This window comes from Lithobates pipiens, unplaced genomic scaffold (genome assembly GCF_037356315.1).
Source record: "Lithobates pipiens isolate NorthernLeopardFrog02 unplaced genomic scaffold, aLitPip1_a1.2 Scaffold_16, whole genome shotgun sequence".
Taxonomy (NCBI): domain Eukaryota; kingdom Metazoa; phylum Chordata; class Amphibia; order Anura; family Ranidae; genus Lithobates; species Lithobates pipiens.
Window position 1 is genome coordinate 167,292,251 of NW_027507748.1, and position 23,351 is coordinate 167,315,601.

General features: G+C 40.9%; 1 protein-coding gene across 1 annotated transcript in view; it reads left to right on the top strand.

Annotated features, from left to right (window-relative positions):
• PDK3 (pyruvate dehydrogenase kinase 3) overlaps positions 1-23,351 on the top strand; it is a 137,664-nt gene that overhangs the window by 59,704 nt on the left and 54,609 nt on the right. The window contains exons 2-3 of the mRNA XM_077480768.1: positions 16,883-17,024; positions 20,930-21,001. Of these exons, the coding sequence (XP_077336894.1) occupies positions 16,883-17,024; positions 20,930-21,001 (214 nt within the window). The remainder of the gene's footprint in view (positions 1-16,882; positions 17,025-20,929; positions 21,002-23,351) is intronic.

Below are 23,351 nucleotides of genomic sequence, written 5' to 3' on the forward strand. Positions count from 1 at the left end.
GGACCCAACCACAAGAAAAGTGTTGTAAATGCTACATTGCATTCCCCATTGATGTGTTTTTTGTACTGGTTTGTGGATTTTTTTTTTTTATTATTGATTTGTTTAATGTTATAATAGTTTGCAAGTATTATATTTATTAGTCAAGCTAATGCATAGTAGCATAATGGTAGTATAATGCAGAAGGCACCATGTAAAGAGTGGAACGTGACTTGGAATCTGAAAGTTAGTATGCTTCAAATGGTCTTTACTGAAGAGCAGCCTCTCCTGTTATGTAATGTTAGTAGGGAAGGCAGCCAATAAAGGCAGCCAATAAAAATGCGTCTTCAAGCCAACACCTCCACTTTTTTTAGTCTATGATTAGAGTCTTGTTTAATATAGTTACAATGTAAAATGTCGGTTTAGATAGCACAATCAAATGCAGAAATTATTTTGTGTGTTTAACCACTTAAGGACCAAGCTCTTTCTGAGATTTTTTGTTTACAAGCTAACAATTTTTTTTTGCTAGCAAATTACTTAGAACCCCCAAACATTATAAATTTTTTTATCTAACACCCTAGAGAATAAAATGACAGTCTTTGCAATACTTTCTGCAATACTTTCTGTCACACCGTAGCGCACTTTTTTGGGGAAAAAAATACACTTTTTTTAATTAAAAAATAAGACAACAGTAAAGTTAGCCAAATTTTTTTTATATTGTGAAAGATAATGTGACGCCAAGTAAATTGATACCCAACATGTCACGCTTCAAAGTTGTGCCCACTCGTGGAATGGCGACAAACATTTACCCTTATAAATATCCATAGGCGACGGTTAAATAATTCTACAGGTTGCATGTTTTGAGTTACAGAGGAGGTCTAGGGCTAGAATTATCACTCTACTGATCGCGGCAATACCTCACATGTGTGGTTTGAACACTGTTTTCATATGCGGGTGCTACTCACGTATGTGTTCGCTTCTGCATGTGAGCTTGGCAGGACGGGGGCATTAAAATTGTTTTTTTCTTATATATTTTACCTTTTATTTTTTTATTTTTACCCTGTTCTTAAAAAAAAAAAAAAATGGTGTCGCTTTTATTTCCATTAGCCCTTGTACACACGGCCGGAAAATCCGATGGAAAACGTCAGATTGGACCGTGTTGTCAGATAATCTGATCGTGTGTGGGCTCCATTGGACTGTTTCCGTCGGAATGTCTGACCAACAAAGTTTGAGAGCTGGATATAACATTTTCCGAGAACATGACCCGATCTGACTTTTTCTGATCGTTTGTAGAGAATTCTGATCGGACAAAGTGCCACGCATGCTCAGATCAAATTACGAGACCAAAGCTATTGGCTACTAGCCTGAATGTAGTGCTGCCGTAACGAATGAACGCCATCACGTTCCGAACGATCGGATGTTCCGACAACTTTGTCCGACCATGTGTATGCAACACCAGTTTCGGACAAAATTTGTTATCGGAATGTCCGACCGTGTGTACAAGGGCTAACAGCTAGCTGCTGCCATAACAAAGATACCCCTCTTCAAAGTTAGGACGTATATCGGCATGTGGCGGCCTGAAAGTGGTTAAACAAGTTTATGACACTAACATTTTTTTTTCTGTGAATGACAACATATTGGGCTTTCTTGTGTTCCTCCTTGTTAACAAAGAAATGTTTATTTAAAGTGGTTGTAAACCCTTACAAACCACTCTGACCTACAGGTAAGCCTAGATTTAGGCTTACCTGTAGATCCAAGAACTATCTCCCAAACCTACAAGGTTTAGGAGATATTTGATGAAAGACAGGCACCGCTGTCTACGGCGCACAGGTGCACTGAGTGCGGCGCAGTTAACGGCGATATGCCGCGAGTGACGGCACGTCATTGTGGCTCCGACGAATGACAGCGCGGGAGCAGCGAGACCCACCAAGAAGATGGATGCTACGGATTACAGGGGACAGCGGTGACGTCGCTGGCTCCTGTGTCAGGTAAGTGACACATAATGGACTACCATGCGATACATAGTAGTCCATTATGCTTTACCTTTGCAGGGAATCAAAGAGGAAGTAAACCCATCAGGGTTTACTTCCTCTTTAAAGCACGCCAGAAGTGTAATACCCACTAGGATCATATATTAGCAATGATAACCAGCGTTATAGTGATAAGTTACCAGAGATATATACAATCAGAGGTATAGAACACGGAAATTGCATGCTCCTAGGGCTAGGTCACAATGGTGATTCTGCTGCTGGGGACACCTTGCCAGTAGAGGAATAAATGAGGTGGCACTGCCAGTTTACCCACTGGAAGTCTCCACCTTAATGGTAAAAGCTTTCCCCATTTCCATTGTTAACAAGGGTGAACTGTTTAAAATTCTTGGAGTTGGGCTTTAAAACTGACAAGCAATACGTGTGTTATGCATTCGATCATACATGGGTTGAATTCCAAACAAATTTTCTTTGGAAAATCAGAAATTTGGGGCGTTTTGTGATCCAATGGTGCCACCGTTGATTTTGAAATTCGACCAACCAAGCCTTCAATTTCACCTCATGTTGCTATAGAAAATCATTTTCGTGGCTGGGAATCTTCTTTCCTTTTTGGGAATTTTCTTTTCTTCGATTATATTTCTCACACAATTCTCCCATCATTGATTAGAAAATAGTTTTTTCAAAAAAATAGGTTTTTCAAAAGATTGGGCCAAAATCCGTTGGAAAAAAACCTGACGGATTTTGTCGTTGGAATGTCCAACTGCATGTACAGGGCATTATAATGCTTGTCCTAGGTCTGAATTGCTGCTGTGTCCTTTAACCACTTCCCGACCAGCGCACGACGATGTACGTCGACAGAATGGCACGGACAGGCATATTGGCGTACATGTACGTCCAATATTCGTTGCCGCCGTGCCATCGGGAGCGCGCCGCCTGCGGCGCGCTCCCGCGCTGGTCGGGACCCCCGTGAGTCCGGTCGCGGGACCCGCGGACTCGATCGCCGCGGGCATCCCCGCGATCGTCTCACGGAACCGCCGAATGGAGGAAATGCTGTATAAACAACATTTTCCCATTCTGCCTAGCAACTAGTGACGCTGATCTCTGCTCCATGTGATTGGAGCAGAGATCAGTGTACACTAAATGAAAGCCCAACCCCCCCACAGTTAGTAACACACCCCTAGGAACACTTAACCCCTACACTGCCACCCACAGGTTAACCCTTTCACTGCCAGTGTCATTTACACAGGAATCACTGCATTTATATAGCAGTGATTACTGTATAAATGACAATGGTCCCAAAAATGTGTCAAAAATGTCCGATGGGTCCCCGACAATGTCGCAGTCACAATAAAAATCGCAGATCGCCGCCATTACTAGTAAAAAAAAAAATAATAAAAAATTATTAATAAAAATGCTATAAAACTATCCCTATTTTGTAAACGCTATAACTTTTGCGCAAACCAATCAATAATCGCTTATTGCGATTTTTTTTACCAAAAATATGTAGAAGAATACGTATCGGCCTAAATTGAGGGAAAAAAATGTTTTTTTATATATTTTTGGGGGATATTTATTATAACAAAAAGTAAAAAATAATGCGTTTTTTTCAAAATTGTCGCTCTATTTTTGTTTATAGCGCAAAAAATTAAAAACGCAGAGGTGATCAAATACCACCAAAAGAAAGCTCTATTTGTGGAAAAAAAAGGACGTCAATTTTGTTTGGGAGCCACGTCGCACGACCGCGCAATTGTCAGTTAAAGCGACGCAGTGCCGAATCGCAAAAAGTGGTCTGGTCTTTGACCAGCAAATTGGTCCGGTCTGAAAGTGGTTAAAAATCATTCCATGTATGACCACCATAACACAAATAAGCAGCTGTTTTTTTTTTTTTTACACAGTTGGAGCTGTTTTGCACTATTTGCGGTAACCTATGTTTTTCTGCACTATATAAACGCAGGTATCTGCTAGGACACCTAGAAAACAATAGTGTTTTATGTGCAATATTCACACTGCAATGCTGGTGTAACACGGAGTGTGGAAAAATGCAGCTTGTCTGCATTTTTCTTCACTGCACCAAATGCCACTGCATGTCATCACACAGATATACAGTGACATAAATGAAGTGTTGAATGAATGAGTGACTTGTATGAATGAGTGACTTGTATAGTGTTACTATAAGACACTTCAGATAAAGTTGAAAAAAAAAGAAAAAACAGTGAGATGTGCTAAAATGCACATACAGTGCCTTGAAAAAGTATTCATATCCCTTGAAATTTTCCAAATTTTGTCATGTTACAACCAAAAACGTAAATGTATTTTATTGGAATTTTATGTGATAGACCAACACAAAGTGGCACATAATTGTGAAATAGAAGGAAAATGATAAATGGTTTTCAATTTTTTTTACACATAAATATTTGAAAAGTGTGGCGTGCATTTGTATTCTTCCCCCCTGAGTCAATACTTTGTAGAACCGCCTTTTGCTGCAATTACAGCTGCAAGTCTTTTTGGGGATGTCTCTACCAGATTTGCACATCTGGAGAGTGACATTTTTGCCCATTCTTCTTTTCAAAATAGCTCAAGCTCTTTCAGATTGGATGGAGAGCGTCTGAACAGTAATTTTCAAGTCTTGCCACAGATTCTCAATTGGATTTAGGTCTGAACTTTGACTGGGCCATTCTAACACATAAATATGCTTTGCTCTAAAGTAAACTATTCCTAGTTCTGGTTGTATGTTTAGGGTTGTTGTCCTGATGGAATATAAACCTCTTCCCCAGTCTCAAGTCTTTTGAAGACTCTAATGCCGTGTACACACGACCAGACTTTTTGACAGCAAAGGTTCGACGGAACGAGTCCGTCGGACAATTCGATCGTGTGTGGACTCCATCAGACCTTTGCTTGCCAAAAATCCGGCGGACTTTAGAAATAGAACATGTAGACCGAGAAATCCGTTCGCGTGTAAGCTAGTCCGACAGACAAAAAACTGACGCTAGGGCAGCGATTGGCTACTGGCTATGAACTTCCTTTTTCTAATTGGGTCGTACGTCATCACGTTCAAATCCGTTAGACTTTAGTGTGATTGTGTGTGTCCAAGTCCGTTTATTCAGAAAGTCCGCCGAAAGTCCGTCTGGAAGAATGTCGGACCTAGTCCGTCGAAAAGTCCGGTCGTGTGTACACAGAATAACAGGTCTTGTAAGATAGATTGCCTGTATTTGGATCCATCCATGTTCCCATCAACTTTGATCAGCTTCCCTGTCCCTGCTAAAGAAAAGCATCCCCTCAACATGATGCTGCGACCACCATGTTTCGGGGGGGGGGGGGGTTCAGGGTGATGTGCAGTGTTGGTTTTCCGCCACACATAGCATTTTGCTTTTAGGCCAAAAGGTTCAATTTTGGCCTCATCTGACCAGAGCACATTCTTACACATGTTTGCCGTGTCCCCCACATGGCTTCTCGCTAACTGCAAATGGGACTTATGGCTTTCTTTCAATAATCGCTTTCTTCTTGTCACTCTTTCATAAGGACCAGATTTGTGGAGTACAGGACTAATAGTTGTCCTGTGAACATATTCTCCCACCTGAGCTGTGGATCTCTGCAGCTCCTCCAGAGTTACTATGGGCCTCTTGGCTGCTTCTCTGATGAATGCTCTCCTTGCCCGGCCTGTCAGTTTAGATGGCCAGCCATGTCTTGGTAGGTATGCAGTTGTGCCATACTCTTCATTTTCGGATGATGGATTGAACAGTGCTCTGTGAGATTTTCAAAGTTTGTGATATTTAAACCTAATCCTGCTTAAAACTTAACCTGTCTGTTGTGTTCCTTGGCCTTTATGATGCCGTTTGTTCACAAAGATTATCTAACAAACCTCAGAGGGCTTTACAGAACAGCTGTATTGATACTGAGATTAAATTACACACAGGTGGACTCTATTTACTAATTAGGTGACTTGAAGGCAATTGGTTCCACTAGATTTTAGTTAGGGGTATCAGAGTAAAGGGAGCGGAATACAAATGCTCGCCACACTTTTCACATATTTATTTGTAAAACATTTTGAAAAACATTTATCATTTTCTTCCACTTCACAGTTATGTGCCAGTTTGTGTTGTTCTATCACATAAAATACATTTATGTTTTTGGTTGTAATATGACAAGATGTGGAAAATTTCAAGGGGTATAAATACTTTTTCAAAGCACTGTTAACTGCGCCCTAGCTGACCTGGCACTGCATGCACTAGCCTGTACAGTAAAAAAGCTACATATTACCATGCAGGTTAGTGTGAACGTAGTCCAATGCCCCATACAGACAGTCGGACACTCCGACAACAATATCCATTGTTTTTTTCCGACGGATGTTGGCTCAAACCTGTCTTGCATACACACGGTCGCACAAGGTTGTTGGAAAATCCAATCGTTCAGAACGAGATGACGTATAACGTACGACGGGACTACAAAGAGGCCAGTAGCCAATAGCTTTCGCCTCTTAGTCTATTCTGAGCATGCGTGGCACTTTGTCCATCGGAATTGTCTACACACAATCGTAATTTAAATGATCAGATTTTGTTGTCGGAAAATTTTAGATCCTGCTTTCAAACTTTTGTGCGTTGGAAAATCCAACGGAAAAAGTTAGATGGAGCCCACACACAATCGGATTTTCCGACAACATGATCCGATCGCACATTTTCCGTCGGAAAATCCGACCGTGTGTATGGGGCATAACACCCTCTTCTGTACATGGGGACACAGCAAACCACAGCACTGGACCGCTGATGCTTTTGGTGACCGCCTCCTCTCTGTATGTTGATATTGTACAGGGAAAAGACCTCATAATGCATTTACATTGGGATATGTGGTAGTTGTACGCTGCCACCTAGTGGTGTGTGAACATAAAAGTACCAATAAATGCAGAAACTGTGTGACATAACCCATGCGCAATAAATCTAGCTGCTGCTATCACCAGGACGTTATCACAAAACAACAATGAATGAATATCTAAAAAAAAATTGATAGCGCTGCTGCAATCTGACAATACATATTATTGGATTTATGTATTATTTGTCAGTTTGCAGCAGCACTATGTATATATTATATTATATATTATATTTAGTATATATTTATATATAGATTTATATATATATTTTTTTTATACATGAATACATTTACATTGATATGATGCATCAAAGTTTACTGTATGAATACGAAAGAAAGCCAAAAGCAAATAAATTTAAGGCTGGCCATACATTTTCTCATTCAATTTTCTTTAGATCTACCTTCAGCTATGTAGTGCAAGGGCTTTCCATGCTTACATACAAAACTGGTGGTTTTGGTATATCTGCAAGAAAATTGTATAATGTATGGCCAGCCCTAAACTGAAAAAAGAAAACAGAGACAAGCGAAAGCACATAGAATACATCTCTGAGTTCTGTTACATCTCCACTGTTCCTGTATAAACTTTTACAAATTACCTTTTTCTTTTTCCTTTTTTTTTTTTTAACCCAAGGATGCAGTTTTGCAGCGTTACTCAGCAGTTTACAAATGGTGTCAAATGAATGTGCTGTTTTAGAAGACGGCTGAAGACTGTGTTGTTTCTCTGTATATGAAGGTTAAACATTTCTGTAAAAGGTTTGCTGCCACATGTACTGTAAAAATACCTTTCAGGGATAGCATTTGGGATAAAATGGCCAGAAAATAGAACAGGGCTGATTAGAGAGATTTATAAAATGATTGTAACCTTGTCTTGCAGGCCCTCCGCAGCTGGGATGTTAATTAACCACATATTGTACATGGCAATTTATGGTGGGGAAGGAAAGAAAAATCTCTGTTCTTTCAGATTTCAATGAATAGAAAGTAAAAGCTTTTAAGAAATTACAGGTCATAAAGAAATTGGCTGCACTGGTGTTTCATTTAGTGTTACGGGGCTGTGTACTGGTCAGAGACCGCTTCTAATGTAAGTGGCGATGTAATATAGTATTTGTTGGCTAGTTGTATTGTTAATATAATAGAAAGGGACTGGCAATCACTGGAAGGGCAGAAAGGTGCTATCACACTGATCGTAAAGTGCTTCTCTGCTGGGCATTCTGGGTAAAACATTTGGCATTAAGGGATATCCTGATATGTCTTAGATCAACCACAGTTGCTGATAGCAGCTGCCTTACAAAATTGTCTTTTGGAGAAGTTTGGTAGACACTATTTGCATCTAAACAGACAACATATCCAATATATGCATGCATAGAACACAGTATATGTATGCAGTATGTATCTGTACGTAATCTATATGTTTCTTAAAGATATTATAAATATGTACAAAGACAAGACGTGAAAAATTTGCTTTCAATCTAGGAGCAAGCTAAAAAAGTTAGGAGCCAGTTTTTAGTTTTTTTTAACAAAGCTTTACTTAGCCTTTACAAAGGAGGTCTGGTGCTAGAATTATTGCTCTCATTCCAGTGTACGTGGCGATATGTAACATGTATCAAAGTTTTCAAGCGTAGTCTCCCTAATGTGTGTGTTTTTACGTTTGTACGTGCGTATATGTGGGGGTGGGGAGGCCTCGATTTTTTATTGGGGGGGGGGGATTTTATGTGCTTGGGTGTAACTTTAAATTTTTATAATGATGAAAAAAGTTTAACTTTTTTTTTTATTTTTATACCACATAGGTAGGTAAAATTAATATCTCCTAAATTTGTACGGTTTAAGAGTTATTACTTTTGCATGCAGCTGCTGACGTCGGTGACGCATGGGCTCTGAATGCTCAGCAGAAGGTCCAGCAGACACTGCTGGACCTTGCTGGGAAGAAGACTCCCGCAGGCATGCGCAGGAGTGACGTCAACGTGGCTTCGGCCACTCACAGTGCCGGAGCCGCGAACCTGGAAGAAACACCAAGGGCAAGATGTCAGCTCCCATGGAGTGGACTGGGCTGTGATACGGGGGCTTCAATCTAAGGTAAGTATTTCATAATGAGCTAGTATGCGGTACATACTAGCTCATTATGCCTTTGCCTTGCAGGGTTTTTTTTTTTTTTTTGATGTGCAGGTATGCAACGGGGTATACAACCTGCTGTAGTTTTTTACATAGTGTCAAGCAGATGCCTATCATTGGCTCCTGCGTAGTATTGAAGAATATGGTACCAACTCCCAAAAATGTTAGTATATGCATAGAGAGAGAGAGCATTGGGTGCTATATTGAGGAAGTTTAGGCTTCCAGAGAAATGTACCACCAGCAGAAATGTCTGCCTTTACCCAAACAGCTTTCCTGTCTGCATTTTTGGGTGAGTTAACTTTGGCCAATTAGATTTAAACAGGAACAGTGTAGGCCTTCCTTTTTTTTTAAATCAAATACATTTTATTGAATTTAAAGTTATTGGTATTTTCTTACAGAAATACAAACAAAGCACATCACCAATACCTATACAAAAAAATAAAATGGTTTAAATAAATAAATAAATTTAACAATAATTTGTTCTGGTATATAGCCGCTATCACTGGGAAATGTTTAGCAATACAGAACAATCAGTGATAAACAGTGTAGGCCTTCCTTGAAACATATAACACACTTTAGATTCACACTGCCTCGACCTGAAAGTCATGCGGGCTACAGTGCGACTTTGGCGCAACTTTGAAGCAATTTTAGGGAATGCCTGTGTAAACTTCCTGTAGTGTCAATCCAAATCACATCAATTAAGATGAGGATCCAACTTGGAGGCAAATTCTATTAAAGTCTATGGGCACAAGTCCGATAGAAGTCACCTTGAATTAGTTAAGGAACCTTTTCTAAAGTCGGAGTGACTTTAGTGGTGCTAATTAGGACAGCTCTCATTAATTAACATGGGATTTTGCATGTCACGCGACTTGGGATTTCAAGTCACGGCAGTGTGAACCAAGCCTTAGGCATTTGAGATGCCTACTGACACTGGAGCAATTTTTTTTTTCTCTTTTACTTTCTGAAGTTATAGGACAATCTGTAAAATCCTCATTTGGTATTTTTATTGTATTCGTTTGGGTAAGCTGCCTGTTTTCCTAATAAGTAAATACATTTTGGACTAAACAGACTAAACAGTAGGATCTAAGAAAATGAGGCTTTAAGGATCATTATTAGCATGTGTGCTGCTGTCAACACTGGGCAAATAACAGGGCATGTACTTGCTAAACAGGAGCAGGCTAATATGTCATCTGTTGTTTTCAGGAAAATCCCTTCTCGTCTAAGGCCACCCGAACACTTGAACACTTAGTCAACACATTGACTAAATATAATTTAATTCTCAGAAAAGTACTTTAGCATATGGTGACACTATGAAAGTACTAGTATTAGGGTGCCATCATCCCGAAAATAACTTAATTAGAAATTGAAATATTGCAAGAAGTGGACTTTGTAGGCACCCAAATAAAAAGACCTAAGGAAGTAACAATATTTTTCTTATTTTATGGTTTGAGTTAAAACGCCGTTTTCACTCGAACCATGATGACCTGATGCTGTACGGTGACGTATATTTCTTATCGACAATGCACTACATCCCTGGATGGGTCTTTTATTATCCCTCTCTTCGCCTATAAGATACTGACGGGATTACCTACCCTGACGGCTATTTTTATTATGAAAACCTTTTGAAGTTTAACTTTCCCTGTTTCTTGAGGCTATATTATTATATATTTTCATGCTGAAAACCCTGTGCAACTGCCCAGGCGGCGTTGCACTTACTGTGCGTTATTAGCCTCTTACTGTTATGAAAATTGCTGCTCCTGAGGAAGCGTGATCCACGAGCAACATGTCGAGCCTCTGAATTAAAAACAATTCTGATATACCCGGATTTAGACTTGGACACGCAACTCATTTGATACCTACATCAGGCAGTGTTCTAAGGACCGTTTATGGCCTATGATTATGAGTGTAGCTACTATGTGATGTCATTTTCTATATGTACAGGGTATACTACTAGTCAATTGTACTTTATATGTTATTGTAATAACTGTACCTCAATTTTCCTTTTATACTTTTATACTTTTAATAAAATAAGAAAAGTATTATTACTTCCTTAGGTCTTTTTATTTGGGTGCCTACAAAGTCCACTTGTCATAATATTTCAATTTTCAATTTAGTCAACACATTGGCTTAAGCTGGGTACACATGAAGCAGGAAGCTGTGTATAGTTCCTCGTACAACAAAAGCCGATCTCACAACCAGGTTCTATCAAACGAGCATTCTAAAAAAAGCATCCAATCAGCACTCGCAGTCATTGGCTAACTGTGTTTTGGGGGGGGGGTTCCCCTGTCAAAACACAATAGCTTGGCGGGGAGATCACCGTACCAACATCGGATGTGTTAGTACGGCGATCTGTACATTTTTGTTTCTTGTCCTTGTCTACCCAGCTTAAGGCATAGGTAGCCTAAGCATTACCAGAATTAGCCATATAAGGCTGCAGACAAATCTTTAGATGTTCACACCTAAGCCAACTCTCCAGTGCATTGCCCATATACTTGCACAGATGTGATCCAAGAATGAATAAGTGGACCATCCCATCAGGTAGAGTAGATGTTCACCAGCACCTCATGCACAAGTTTTGTTATAAAAAGCTGATGTACCTACTAGGTCTTGTATGGGTTCATTAACCACTTTCAGACCGGACCATTTTGCTGGTAAATGACCAGAGGTCTTTTTACACTTTGGCACTGCGCTGCTTTAACTGGTAATTGCGCGGTCATGCAATGTTGTACCCAAACAAAATTTGCGTCCTTTTCTTCCCACAAATAGAGCTTTCTTTTGATGGTATTTGATTGCCTCTGCGATTTTTATTTTTTGCGATATAAACGATATAAATGATATTTTCTACTTTTTGTTATTAGAAAAATCCAATAAACTCAATTTTAGTCATACATTTAGGCCAAAATGTATTCAGCCACATGTCTTTGGTAAAAAAAAAGTCAATAATTGTATATTTATTGGTTTGCGCAAAAGTTGTCACATCTACAAACTAAGGTACGTTTTCTGGAATTTACGCAGCTTTTAGTTTACGACTGCCTATCTCATTTCTTGAGGTGCTAAAATGGCAGGGCAGTACAAAACCCCCCCAAATGACCCCATTTTGGAAAGTAGACCCCCTAAGGAAATTGATAAGAGGCATGTTGAGCCCATTGAATATTTTATTTTTTTGCCTCAAGCGATTGAATAATGACAAAAAAAAAAATTTTTTTTTTTTTTTACACAAAGTTGTCACTAAATGATATATTGCTCACACATGCTATGGGCGTATGTGAAATGACACCCCAAAATAAATTCTGCTGCTTCTCCTGAGTATGGGGATACCACATATGTGGGACTTTTTGGGAGCCTAGCCGCGTACGGGGCCCCGAAAACCAAGCACCGCCTTCAGGCTTTCTAAGGGCGTAAATTTTTGAGTTCACTTCTCACTACCTATTACAGTTTTGAAGGCCATAAAATGCCAAGATGGCACAAAACCCCCACAAATGACCCCATTTTAGAAAGTAGACACCCCAAGCTATTTGCTGAGAGGCATGTTGAGTTCATGGAATATTTTATATTTTGCCACAAGTTGCGGGAAAATTACAAACTTTTTATTTTTTATTTTTTTTTTAACAAAGTTGTCACTAAATGATATATTGCTCATGCATGCCATGGGCATATGTGAAATGACACCCCAAAATAAATTCTGCTGCTTCTCCTGAGTACGGGGATACCACATATGTGGGACTTTTTGGGAGCCTAGCCGCGTACGGGGCCCCGAAAACCAAGCACCGCCTTCAGGCTTTCTAAGGGCGTAATTTTTTGATTTCACTCCTCACTACCTATTACAGTTTTGAAGGCCATAAAATGCCAAGATGGCACAAAACCCCCACAAATGACCCCATTTTAGAAAGTAGACACCCCAAGCTATTTGCTGAGAGGCATGTTGAGTCCATGGAATATTTTATATTTTGCCACAAGTTGCGGGAAAATTACAAACTTTTTTTTTTTTTTTTTTCACAAAGTTGTCACTAAATGATATATTGCTCACGCATGCCATGGGCATATGTGAAATGACACCCCAAAATAAATTCTGCTGCTTCTCCTGAGTATGGGGATACCACATATGTGGGACTTTTTGGGAGCCTAGCCGCGTACGGGGCCCCGAAAACCAAGCACCGCCTTCAGGCTTTCTAAGGGCGTTACAGTTTTGAAGGCCATAAAATGCCAAGATGGCACAAACCCCCCCCCAAATGACCCCATTTTGGAAAGTAGACACCCCTAAATTTAGGGGTACACTAGTGAGACTAGGTAATAAATGGCGGGTGCCCTGAAACTATAAAAAAATAACTAACCAATCAGCGTCACCTGTAACAGTTATATGGTGATCACTGGTGAAAGGGTTAACTAGGGGGCAATCAGGGGGCTTTATGCGGTAGTATATGGGGGTCCCTGGCGCTATAAAAAGCTGCGGCGAACCTAAATACCTACCTGCCTAACTAGCGTCACCTGTGACACTAATACGGCGATCAGAAAAATGATCGCTTATTAGGCTGGGTTCACACTGGAGCGATGCGGAAACGCCGCGAATCCGCGGCGGGTTCCCGCATCGCATGCCTCCCGGCGGCAGTTCACACTGCCCTATGCGAACTGCTGGGAGTGTCAGTGAAATGTTACTGACACCCCCAGATCAGTTCGCATATCGCAGTGCGATCTGCAAACTCGGATCGCATGGTGTGAACACCCATGCGATCCGATTCTGCTGCGGGCCAAAAAAAGGGTCCCGTGCGAATTTGCGGCGGGTGCGGCGGGTGCGGCGAATGGCAGAACTCGAATCGCACAGAGATCGGATGTGATTTGCACTGCAGTGCGGTGCGAATCACATTCGTTCTCATAAACCGCTGCAATGTGAACCCAGCCTTAGTGACACTGGCGACGGGGGGTGATCACGGGGTTAAACCTTTATTGGGGGGGTTAGGGGGTACATTAGAACTAAAGGGGGCTAACTCTAACTGCCCTAACAGTTATTACAGTCACAAATGACACCAATGCAAAAAAAAAAAAAAAAAAAAAAAAAATGACATTGGTGTCACTGTGACTGGGGGGCAGGGGTAATTGGGGGGGTGATCGGGGGGTAAAGGGGGGGTGTGAGTGTGCCTGGCATGTTCTACTGTGTGTGTGAGTGTTGGTGCAACTTACTGATCCGCTCTCCTCCGTGTCGGAACGAAAAATACCGACACGGAGGAGAGAATACATCACTTCCTCTCCTGTGTTTACATTACAGGAGAGGAAGTGATGTCACCGGGGATTTCTATTCGTCGGGAGCGATCGCGAGGGGGTGGCCATGAATGAATGGCCGTCCCCTCGTCCGGGATCGCTCCCGAACGAATACCGACCGCCGCAGGCACCGGGCGGGGGCCCGATCGGGCCCCCGACCCGCGGGAGGCAAGGGACGTACATGTATGTCCTTATGCCTGCCCGTGCCATTGTACCGACGTACATCGGCGTGCGGCGGTCGGCAACTGGTTAAGCAGGCCGTAGGCAGGCAGATCTGCAAGCTCTTACTACTAGGACCCATGTGAGGTATGCATAGTGATAGAATGTTTCCTTTTTTTGTATAGAAGGGCATCCAAGGCATGTCCAAAAATCCCAATTTTTATGGGATAAAATTAATCTTCAGAATTTTTTTTGCTCTGTTAAAAAGCTCTACACAGCTTGACCACCACAAGTGATTCTCAGCACTGCTGCATCATGTGAGGTTATTAGTTGCATATGGCCACCTTAAAACCACCAAAAAAAAATGCATTAATGTGCCTTGTAGTCTGCCTCCTTCAGTGCCCGGGCTCCTGACGTTACTTCCTCCTCAGCTCTGCCCCCTCCCTCTTGTCAATCATCTGGAACATGTGACAGGTCCCAGATGATTGGGTAGCCAATCACGGCGTGCGGCGCCGCTCGCGCATGTGCAGCGGGTGCCCGGCTTTGAAGCAACAGCTGGGTGCCCACAGTTACAATGCCGGTGCCACCGAATGGAGGGGGAGATGAGCGGGGCTTTGACAGGTGCCAGATGATTGGGCGGCCAATCACGGCGCCGTTCGCGCATGTGCAGCGGGTGCCCGGCTTTGAAGCCACAGCTGGGTGCCCACAGTTACAATGCCGGTGCCGCCGAATGGAGGGGGAGACGAGCGGGGCTTTGATCCCCCGCATCGCTGGACCCTGGGACAGGTAAGTGTCCATTTATTAAAAGTCAGCAGCTGCAGTATTTGTAGCTGCTGACTTAATTTTTTTCTATAATGGGAACACTTCAAGGTTTCCCCGCATCCAATTCGCATAGCAGGAGATTGTGACTGGCTCTCTATGAAGCCGGTTCACACATCTCCGCAGTGGCTCCAGTGAGAATTGCACAAGAGCCCTGTGCATCTTTTGGTTTGTTTTAGGTCTGAACTCACCCCAAAATTTGGGCTGAAATCGGACCTGAAATGACGAATGGAGATGTACCGGGCTCCTGCTGTGAGCCGCTGTGATCTCGTGTGTGAACAAAGCCTTAAGGTACATAGAGGATTTGCCCTGGAAGCAGCGAGGATTGCACATTCCTCTTCATAAAAATCTGAGCTAATAGAAGTAGGTTTTAGCAGAAAACATTGAAAAGCTCTAAAGTGATTTCAGTAAAAAGAAACCCATGATTAGCCAAAGAAAAGTGGTGGATTTTGCCAAAGTAGTGGAAATCCAGCCAGAATTAGACTTGTTTAGTAAATACTTAAACTGTGTTTAAAAAGTGTTTTATTCCAAGGACCACTATAATGTCAAGATAATTGATTTAATGTTAGAAGCAATGGGTATTTAATGGCGTAAGTGCAGTGCAGGTTAGGGTGAGTGTTTATACTATGGTCAAGGCAGCTATTAAAATAGGACTTATTGTGTGAGCCCACTTATATATGTAAAGTAAATTACGGTTATTTTGTAAAGTAACGGGAAGTGGATTTTATTGCATTTCCTACTTTCGTATTTGCATTTTCATCAATAGCCGTGTGGTCTTTTGGACAATAATGCACAGTAAATTATATATATTCCCCACTTGAACCCCATTTTTCTTTTCAAAGTGGATGAATAAAAACAACCCTTGCATTTTAGATTACCAGTTTGTGATTTATGCTGCATTTTTTATTTATTTTTTATTTACTATTAATAGGTCTGGATTACAATTGCTAATATTGTATTAACTGATCAATGCTGCATGTATTATTTGGATGGATCTCCATGTATAAACATAGTGAAATAGACAATGCTGCTCACTCACGGCCTAAGGGCTTCTGTGCAGGGAATGCCAGGAGGTTAATATCAAGACAAATTTATCTAGTTTACCTGTATATTGTAACAGTTTTGAGCCATTGTGTTCATTTTTTATTTTTTTTATTTTTGTTCTGATATTAAATTTAAAATTGACCTAAACTAAAAGAGTGACAATATGCTGTTATGGGGCTTTTATAAATGTTAATTGTGGCTTAGCAGTACCTTGAAAATGTGCCCTTTGTCTGAATTTTCTTATGAAAAATAGCAGCGCACTGCCTAGTATGTGAGCACCCTAGGCAATCCTATGCCTACAGCTTCATTGATGAATATTTACAGTATGAGATCTCAGGCACTGCTGCATCTAACTACTAGTCTCAGAAGATTTGGAGTGAGATTTGGTTTTGCTATTACTGTTCTTGCTGTGTTCTCTGACTTGAGATCTAATAAGATGGGCACTTCCACAAAGAACAAGGCATGGTACGTCGGTAATGACCCTCTGTTGCTTTTTGAGTACAGCTTCCACAGTTTAGCTCATCTTTAAGCGGTTGTATGTAGATCCAGCAGGGGCAACTGATAAATGCTTAAAAATGAATATATCTAGTTATACAATTTATTTAATTGTTATAAATTCCCTTTCTATATTTCCTGAAGTGGTGCATACTACTAATTACCTTCCTCTTTCCCTTCAGGACGCAATAATGCTTGTGAAAAGACCTCATACCTTTTCTTGCGAAAGGAACTGCCCGTACGACTTGCCAACACATTGAAAGAGGTCAATCTGCTGCCTGAAAGTTTACTCCAAAGACCATCAGTCAAGCTAGTACGAACTTGGTAAGCTGAAGCTTGCATTTGTCTATTCTGTAAAGCTTCTATCCAACCCCTTTATCTGTATGGGTATATTCGTGTGGCTTGTTGTGTTGTGTTTAAGTAGCATGGCTTGTACATATATATTCTATTTTTAATCAGAAAAGATCCAAGAAGCCACTAACCATTGCCCCAAGCCTCTGATCACTGTCAGTGGGCAAGAATTACATGACAGAACACTGTTTACTAAGCAATGCTTTGCCATTAACAGAATGCTTTGCCATTAACAGAATGTTTTTCTCTGCTAATATCTACAACCAGTAGCAAAGCCTTTTGAGCAGAATGCCTTTATTTAGAAAAAAAAATGTAAATTCTTGGTCACCAAAAAAATAATTTTTTTGGGCAGCATGGGCAAAAAATAAATGCAAGGATTCCCCAAAGCTTTCTAAAATGTAAAAAAACAACTATGGCTGCTATACTTACCTCCTCACTGGCACAGACTCCCCATTGGAACAGACTCCCCATTTTAGGGAAGAGGTGGAATAGATTGAATGACATCTAGCTTTATTCAACCCATATTCTATGAATCCAGAACACCAAGGCTGTGCCTTAGGTTCACAGACAAGAGAATGCTGCAAAGCATTTAAAGTCCATCCATCACTTGAAAAAAGTGATGATTAAAAGGACCAAGACACCTGGACAAAAGGTCTGTATTTGGATCTTATTTTTGGAAAGTGTGCAGGGGTTGGTCTTAGGTAAATGAGAGCTTGAAGGTGGTGACCGAGAGCTAAGTTGGGCTTTAATCTCATTACTTCTGCCGCCATACGTAGCTGCAGCAGCAACAGCATGTACATTAACTCCTGGTAGCTACAGTATAGCAGGGTAGGATGAATCCAGAAGCGCGCAGCTCTAAGCATTTCCGGGGTTAAAACTTTCAAACCTTGGCTGCTCTGGCAAGGAAAAAAGCAGATAGACCCCTGATGTCTCCACAAAGAGAAACTGTTACCTACACTCTCCAATCAGAATCAGTCTTTTTTGTTAGCAAGTAAAAAAAAGTTTCAAAAAAATTTAAAGTTTAATAAAACAAATCATTTTTATAAAAGTCCCCTATAATTTTATGTGGGTGGTGGTGACTCAACACACCTCGGTGATTGAAAACATGTGCATTGCTACACAGAGTGTCCTAGTGTGAATGGGCCCTAGTTTAGGTACAGACAGTTCATAGGTTTGGAGTAGTGTGATTCCTGGTTCATTCAGAATATTCAACCAGGCCTCACACATGGGTACCTTAACAAATATACTATGCACATTGGATAAAAAAAGTCTACACACCCCTGTTAAAATGTCAGGTTTCTGTGATGTAAAAAAATGAGACAAAGATAAATCATTTCATAACTTTTTCCACCTTTAGGACCCTTTCGAACTACCATAACTTCAAAATCACACAATTTTACCTGGATTTTACTGGGAATGTGTAAACTTGAGGTCTATGGTCAAATTTGGACCAAAGTAGTACAGGGACTACTTTGAAGTCAGTGCAACTTGAAGTCGCACAGATATGAATGGTACTCATTGAAAATCATGGGGTACGACTTGTCATGCAGTCCCAAGTCGCAGGATGAGTCACACAAGTGTAAAAGGGGCCTTAATGTGACCTATAAATGGTACAACTCAGTTGAACAACAAACTGAAATCTTTTAGGAGGAGGGAAGTAAAAATATAAAACTAAAATAATATGGTGGCATAAGTGTGCACACCCTTAAACTAATACTTTGTTGGAACACCTTTTGATTTTATTACAGCACACAGTCTTTTTGGGTATGAGTCTATTAGCATGGCACATCTTGACTTGGCAATATTTGCCCACTCTTCTTTGCAAAAACACTCCAAATCTGTCAGATTGCAAAGGCATCTCCTGTGCACAGCCTTCTTTAGATCACCCCACAGATATTCAATCGTAGTCAGGTCTGGGCTCTAGCTGGGCCATTCCAAAACTTTAATCTTCTTCTGGTGAAGCCATTCCTTTGCTGATTTGGATGTATGCTTTGGGTTGTTGTTATGCTGAAAGATTAAGTTGCTGTTCATGTTCAGTTTTCTAGCAGAAGCCTGAAGGTTTTTTGCCAATATTGACTGGTATTTGGAACTGTTCATAATTCCACCTACCTTGACTAAGGCCCCTGTTCCAGCTGAAGAAAAACAGCCCCAAAGCATGATGCTGCCACCACCATGCTTCACGGAGGGTATGGTGATCCTTTGGTGATGTGTAGTGTTGTTTTTGCTCCAAACATCTTTTGAAATTATGGCCAAAAACGTTCAACCTTGGTTTTATCAGACCATAACACATTTTCCTACATGCTTTTGGTAGACCTCAGATGTGTTTTTGAAAAATTTAGCTGGACTTGGATGTTTTTCTTCGTAAGAAAAGGCTTTCATCTTGCCACTCTACCCCATAGCCCAGATATATGAAGAATACAAGAGATTGTTGTCATATGTATCACACAGCCAGTACTTGCCAGATATTCCTGCCACTCTTTTAATGTTTCTGTAGGCCTCTTGACAGCCTCCCTGACCAGTTTTATTCTCATCTTTTCATCAATTTTGGAGGGGCATCCAGTTCTTGGTAATGTCACTGTTGTGCCACATTTTCTCCACTCGATTATGACTGTCTTTACTGAGTTCTTTTATACCCTTCTCCTGACTGATACCTTTTAACCAATGAGATCCCTCTGATGCTTTGGAAGCTCTCTGCGGACCATGGCTTTTGCTGTAGGATGCGACTAAGAAAATGTCAGGAAGGACCTACTAGAGCAGCTGAACTTTGGGGTTAATCAGAGGCACTTTAAATGATGGCAGGTGTGTACTGACTCCTATTTAACATGAGTTTGAATGTGATTGCTCAATTCTGAACACAGCTACGTCCCCAGTTATAGGAGAGTGTGCAAACCTATGCAGCCATATTATATTCGTTTTTTTTTACTTCCCCTTCTAAAATATTTCAGTTTGTTGTTCAACTGAGTTGTATAGATTATACAAAAAATATGGAAAAAAGTTCTAAAATGATTTACCTTTGTCTCATTTTTTACATCACAGAAACCTGACATTTTAACAGGGGTGCGAAAACTTTTTATATCCACTGTATGTGCAATGTTCCTTTGTCATCCACTGTAAGTGGTTCTAAAGGCTCAAGGTTTTTTATCATCATGCAATTCTATTCATAATGTTAAAAAACTACCTGTGTGCAGCAGCCCCCCAACCCCCCAATACTTGCCTGAGCCCCATCACAATCCAGCGATGTGCACAAGAGCCTCAGCTCTTCTGGGACTCTTCCTCCTCATTGGCTGAGACAGCAGCAGAACGAGAGAGGGGCGGGGCCTAACCATGGCTCTGTGTGAATGGAACACGCAGAGCATTGATTCGGGGGTGAGCCTGCTCGGGTACCCTTATAGCAAGTTGCTTGCTTTTGGAGCACTTGGCAGGAGGGAGGAGCCAGGGGCACCGGTGCGGTAACTGAGAAGAGTAGGAACTGGGCTGCTTTGTGTAAAAAACAACAAAAAAAAACCTTTTATACTATTTTAGGGTCCAAAGTTCAACCTGCACCAAGGACTTCAGAACGTTGAGAAAAAAAAAGCTCTTTTATTTGCACATCATGAGACAAACCGACAAAAAAAATCCACTGTCACATAGATAATAGCTAGATCTTAACGTTTATATGCTTCTTTTTCAAGCACAGAAAAGTATACTACATGCTTGAAAAAGAGTTGTCTGAATCTTGAAATACCATGAGGTTTCAAAGTTGCTTGTCTCATGATGTACAAATAAAGAGCTATATTTTTTACAACCTTCTAAACTCCTTGGTGCATGTTGACCTTTTTCTGAGTTTTGGATACCTTAGTTAAAAATTGTACTGAATTATTTACTTTTATCGCCTCTAGGTACATGCAAAGTTTTCTTGAACTTTTAGAATATGAAAATAAGAGCCCAGAAGATCCTGATGTACTTTATGAGTAAGTAACGACTATTTCTAATAATCAGTACTTGACTGCATTCTATTCTGACTGACTATAGGGCAATCTGTAGCCTTGTGTTTTGCATTAGTGTCGCTGCTACTATTTACAAGAGCATGTTTCCCTATAATACGTGGCAAGATCATCAGTGAAAGCCCATGTACTGGAGTCAAAGTCAAGAACAATTTTGTAGCCACCAGGTCGAAGAATATTTAGTTTAAGGCTGGGTTCACACTATAACATGCAGCGGCTCACATCAGGAGTCTGGTGCGTCTCCATTCACAGTTTCAGGTCCAATTTCAGCCTGAATTTTTGGTTGAATTCGGACCTGAAATGGACCAAAAGATGCACAGGGCTCCTGTGCAAAACGCACAAGGGAGCCACCCATAACGGCACACTAGCTAAAGCAACGGCACAAATTAGCCATTGCTTCAGTGCGGGGGATATCTCCTAAACTGTGCAGGTTTAGAAGATATACGGGGGTAGTTACAGGTAAGCCTTACAGGCTTACCTGTAATAAAAAGTGGATTGTAAGGGTTTACAACCACTTTAATGTGCGGGAGTAATGAGATTACACCAAGCACCCTGGCTTTAACTGATAATTATGCTATTGATCTTGATGGAAAAGTAGAGAGCGGGACATGGCAGATGGGAAACATTATGAGCTCAAATTTAGAAAGACTGAATTTTAAGCTGGCCATACATGGTTCCATTTTATTTGTTCAGCCATTGGGCTGAATGAAAGAAAAAAAGAGCAGATTCCCCCATCCACACATTTCAGACTCCCCCACTGTCAGAATACACAGATCAGCGATGCAGCCATTGTTTAAAGCTGACGATTGAGACTTTTATCCGACTGGGTAATTGAACAGCAGTCGATCAGTAGATCAACTTCTTTTCTTTTTTTAATTCTTTATATGTATAGAAGAATAATATAACCATCACAACACATAACAACGAAAGCACAGAGGGTGCCAAGATCAACTTCTTTTCAGTTGCAGTTGCCATACACAGATCAAAATTTGGCCGATCCCTGCTGAACCAGCTGAATTTTGATCCATCTATAGCTACCTTTAGGAAGTGCTGTGGCATCCATACTGATATCTCAGTTAGTAAATTGATGATGCATGTGGAGATTGAGTGGGTGAGCTGAGTAGTAGAGAGATAGATTTGGGTATCATCAGCATGGAGACTGTCACGTGGAAGTCATGGAAGATATCAACTATAAATAGAAGGGTCTAAGGACAGAGCTTTGGGGGGCCTCTACAGAAAGAAGAGATGGAGAGGTGATAGAGTTGCAGTTAACATTTAAGGAGCGCTTCGATAAGTAGGAGGAGAACCAAAAATAAGGAGATCTTGGAGGCTAAGGGGGTGGTGTTTTTGAGGAGGAGAGGGGTGGTTAGCTGTGTCAAAGGCAGCAACAATTTTTAAGAGTATGAATACAGAATAGCGCCATTGGTTTTAGCAGTTAGTATGCTGTTAGTGAGTTATGGTATGGTAGTCTCTGTGGAGTGTTACAGACAAAAGATTTTTGCTGCAAGGGGTCAAGAATGTTGTTATTAATGAGATAGCAACTTAGACAGTTGCAGACTTGGCATTCTAGAATTCGGACGTAAACAGGAACAAGGAGATAGCATCTTATGTGTATGAGACTGGTTGAGTCCAGCAAGGGCTTTTATAAGTATGAGGGGCGACCAGTGTATATTTTAGAGGGGAGGGGAAGATGCCAGTAGAGAGGAAGAGTTTGAAGATGTGAGTTACATTGCATAGAATAGAATAGGAGGGTGATTGGAGTAGTTTTAAGGAAACAGAGTCCAGGGGGCAGGTGGTTAGAAAAATGTTTAACAACCTCTTCTGTAGTAATATGGTTAAAAGAGGAAAGTATTGAATGCGGACTAGACATGGTATGTTAAGTGTGGGGGATAGGTGGGCTTTTGTTCACGTCAAATAGGTTTTGCCTCCCCAAGAAGGTCAAGTTCAGGTTAGAAGGTGGTAAAATGCAAGTCAAATGCACCTGTTGGTGAATCCTGAATGATTTCAAAAAAGCATCTCAAACTGATGCTAATAAGACAAAAGCCTGTCAACTTTTGAACTGTTCCAGGCTGCATTATCCAATTTATGCTACCTTCCTCATTTATTTAGCAAGATATAATCTTAAAAAAAGGACTTACATGGCCTACACAATAGTAGAATACTGTTATGTAACAGACCACAGCCCTATGATCCTTGTATGTCAATGAAAAAAGCCAAGAAGTAGGGAAGCAAGTCTCTCAATCCAGCTGCTCCATAACATGAGCTATCTATCTACCACCATGTAGGAAAACACAGAGTTGATTTACCAATACTGTTT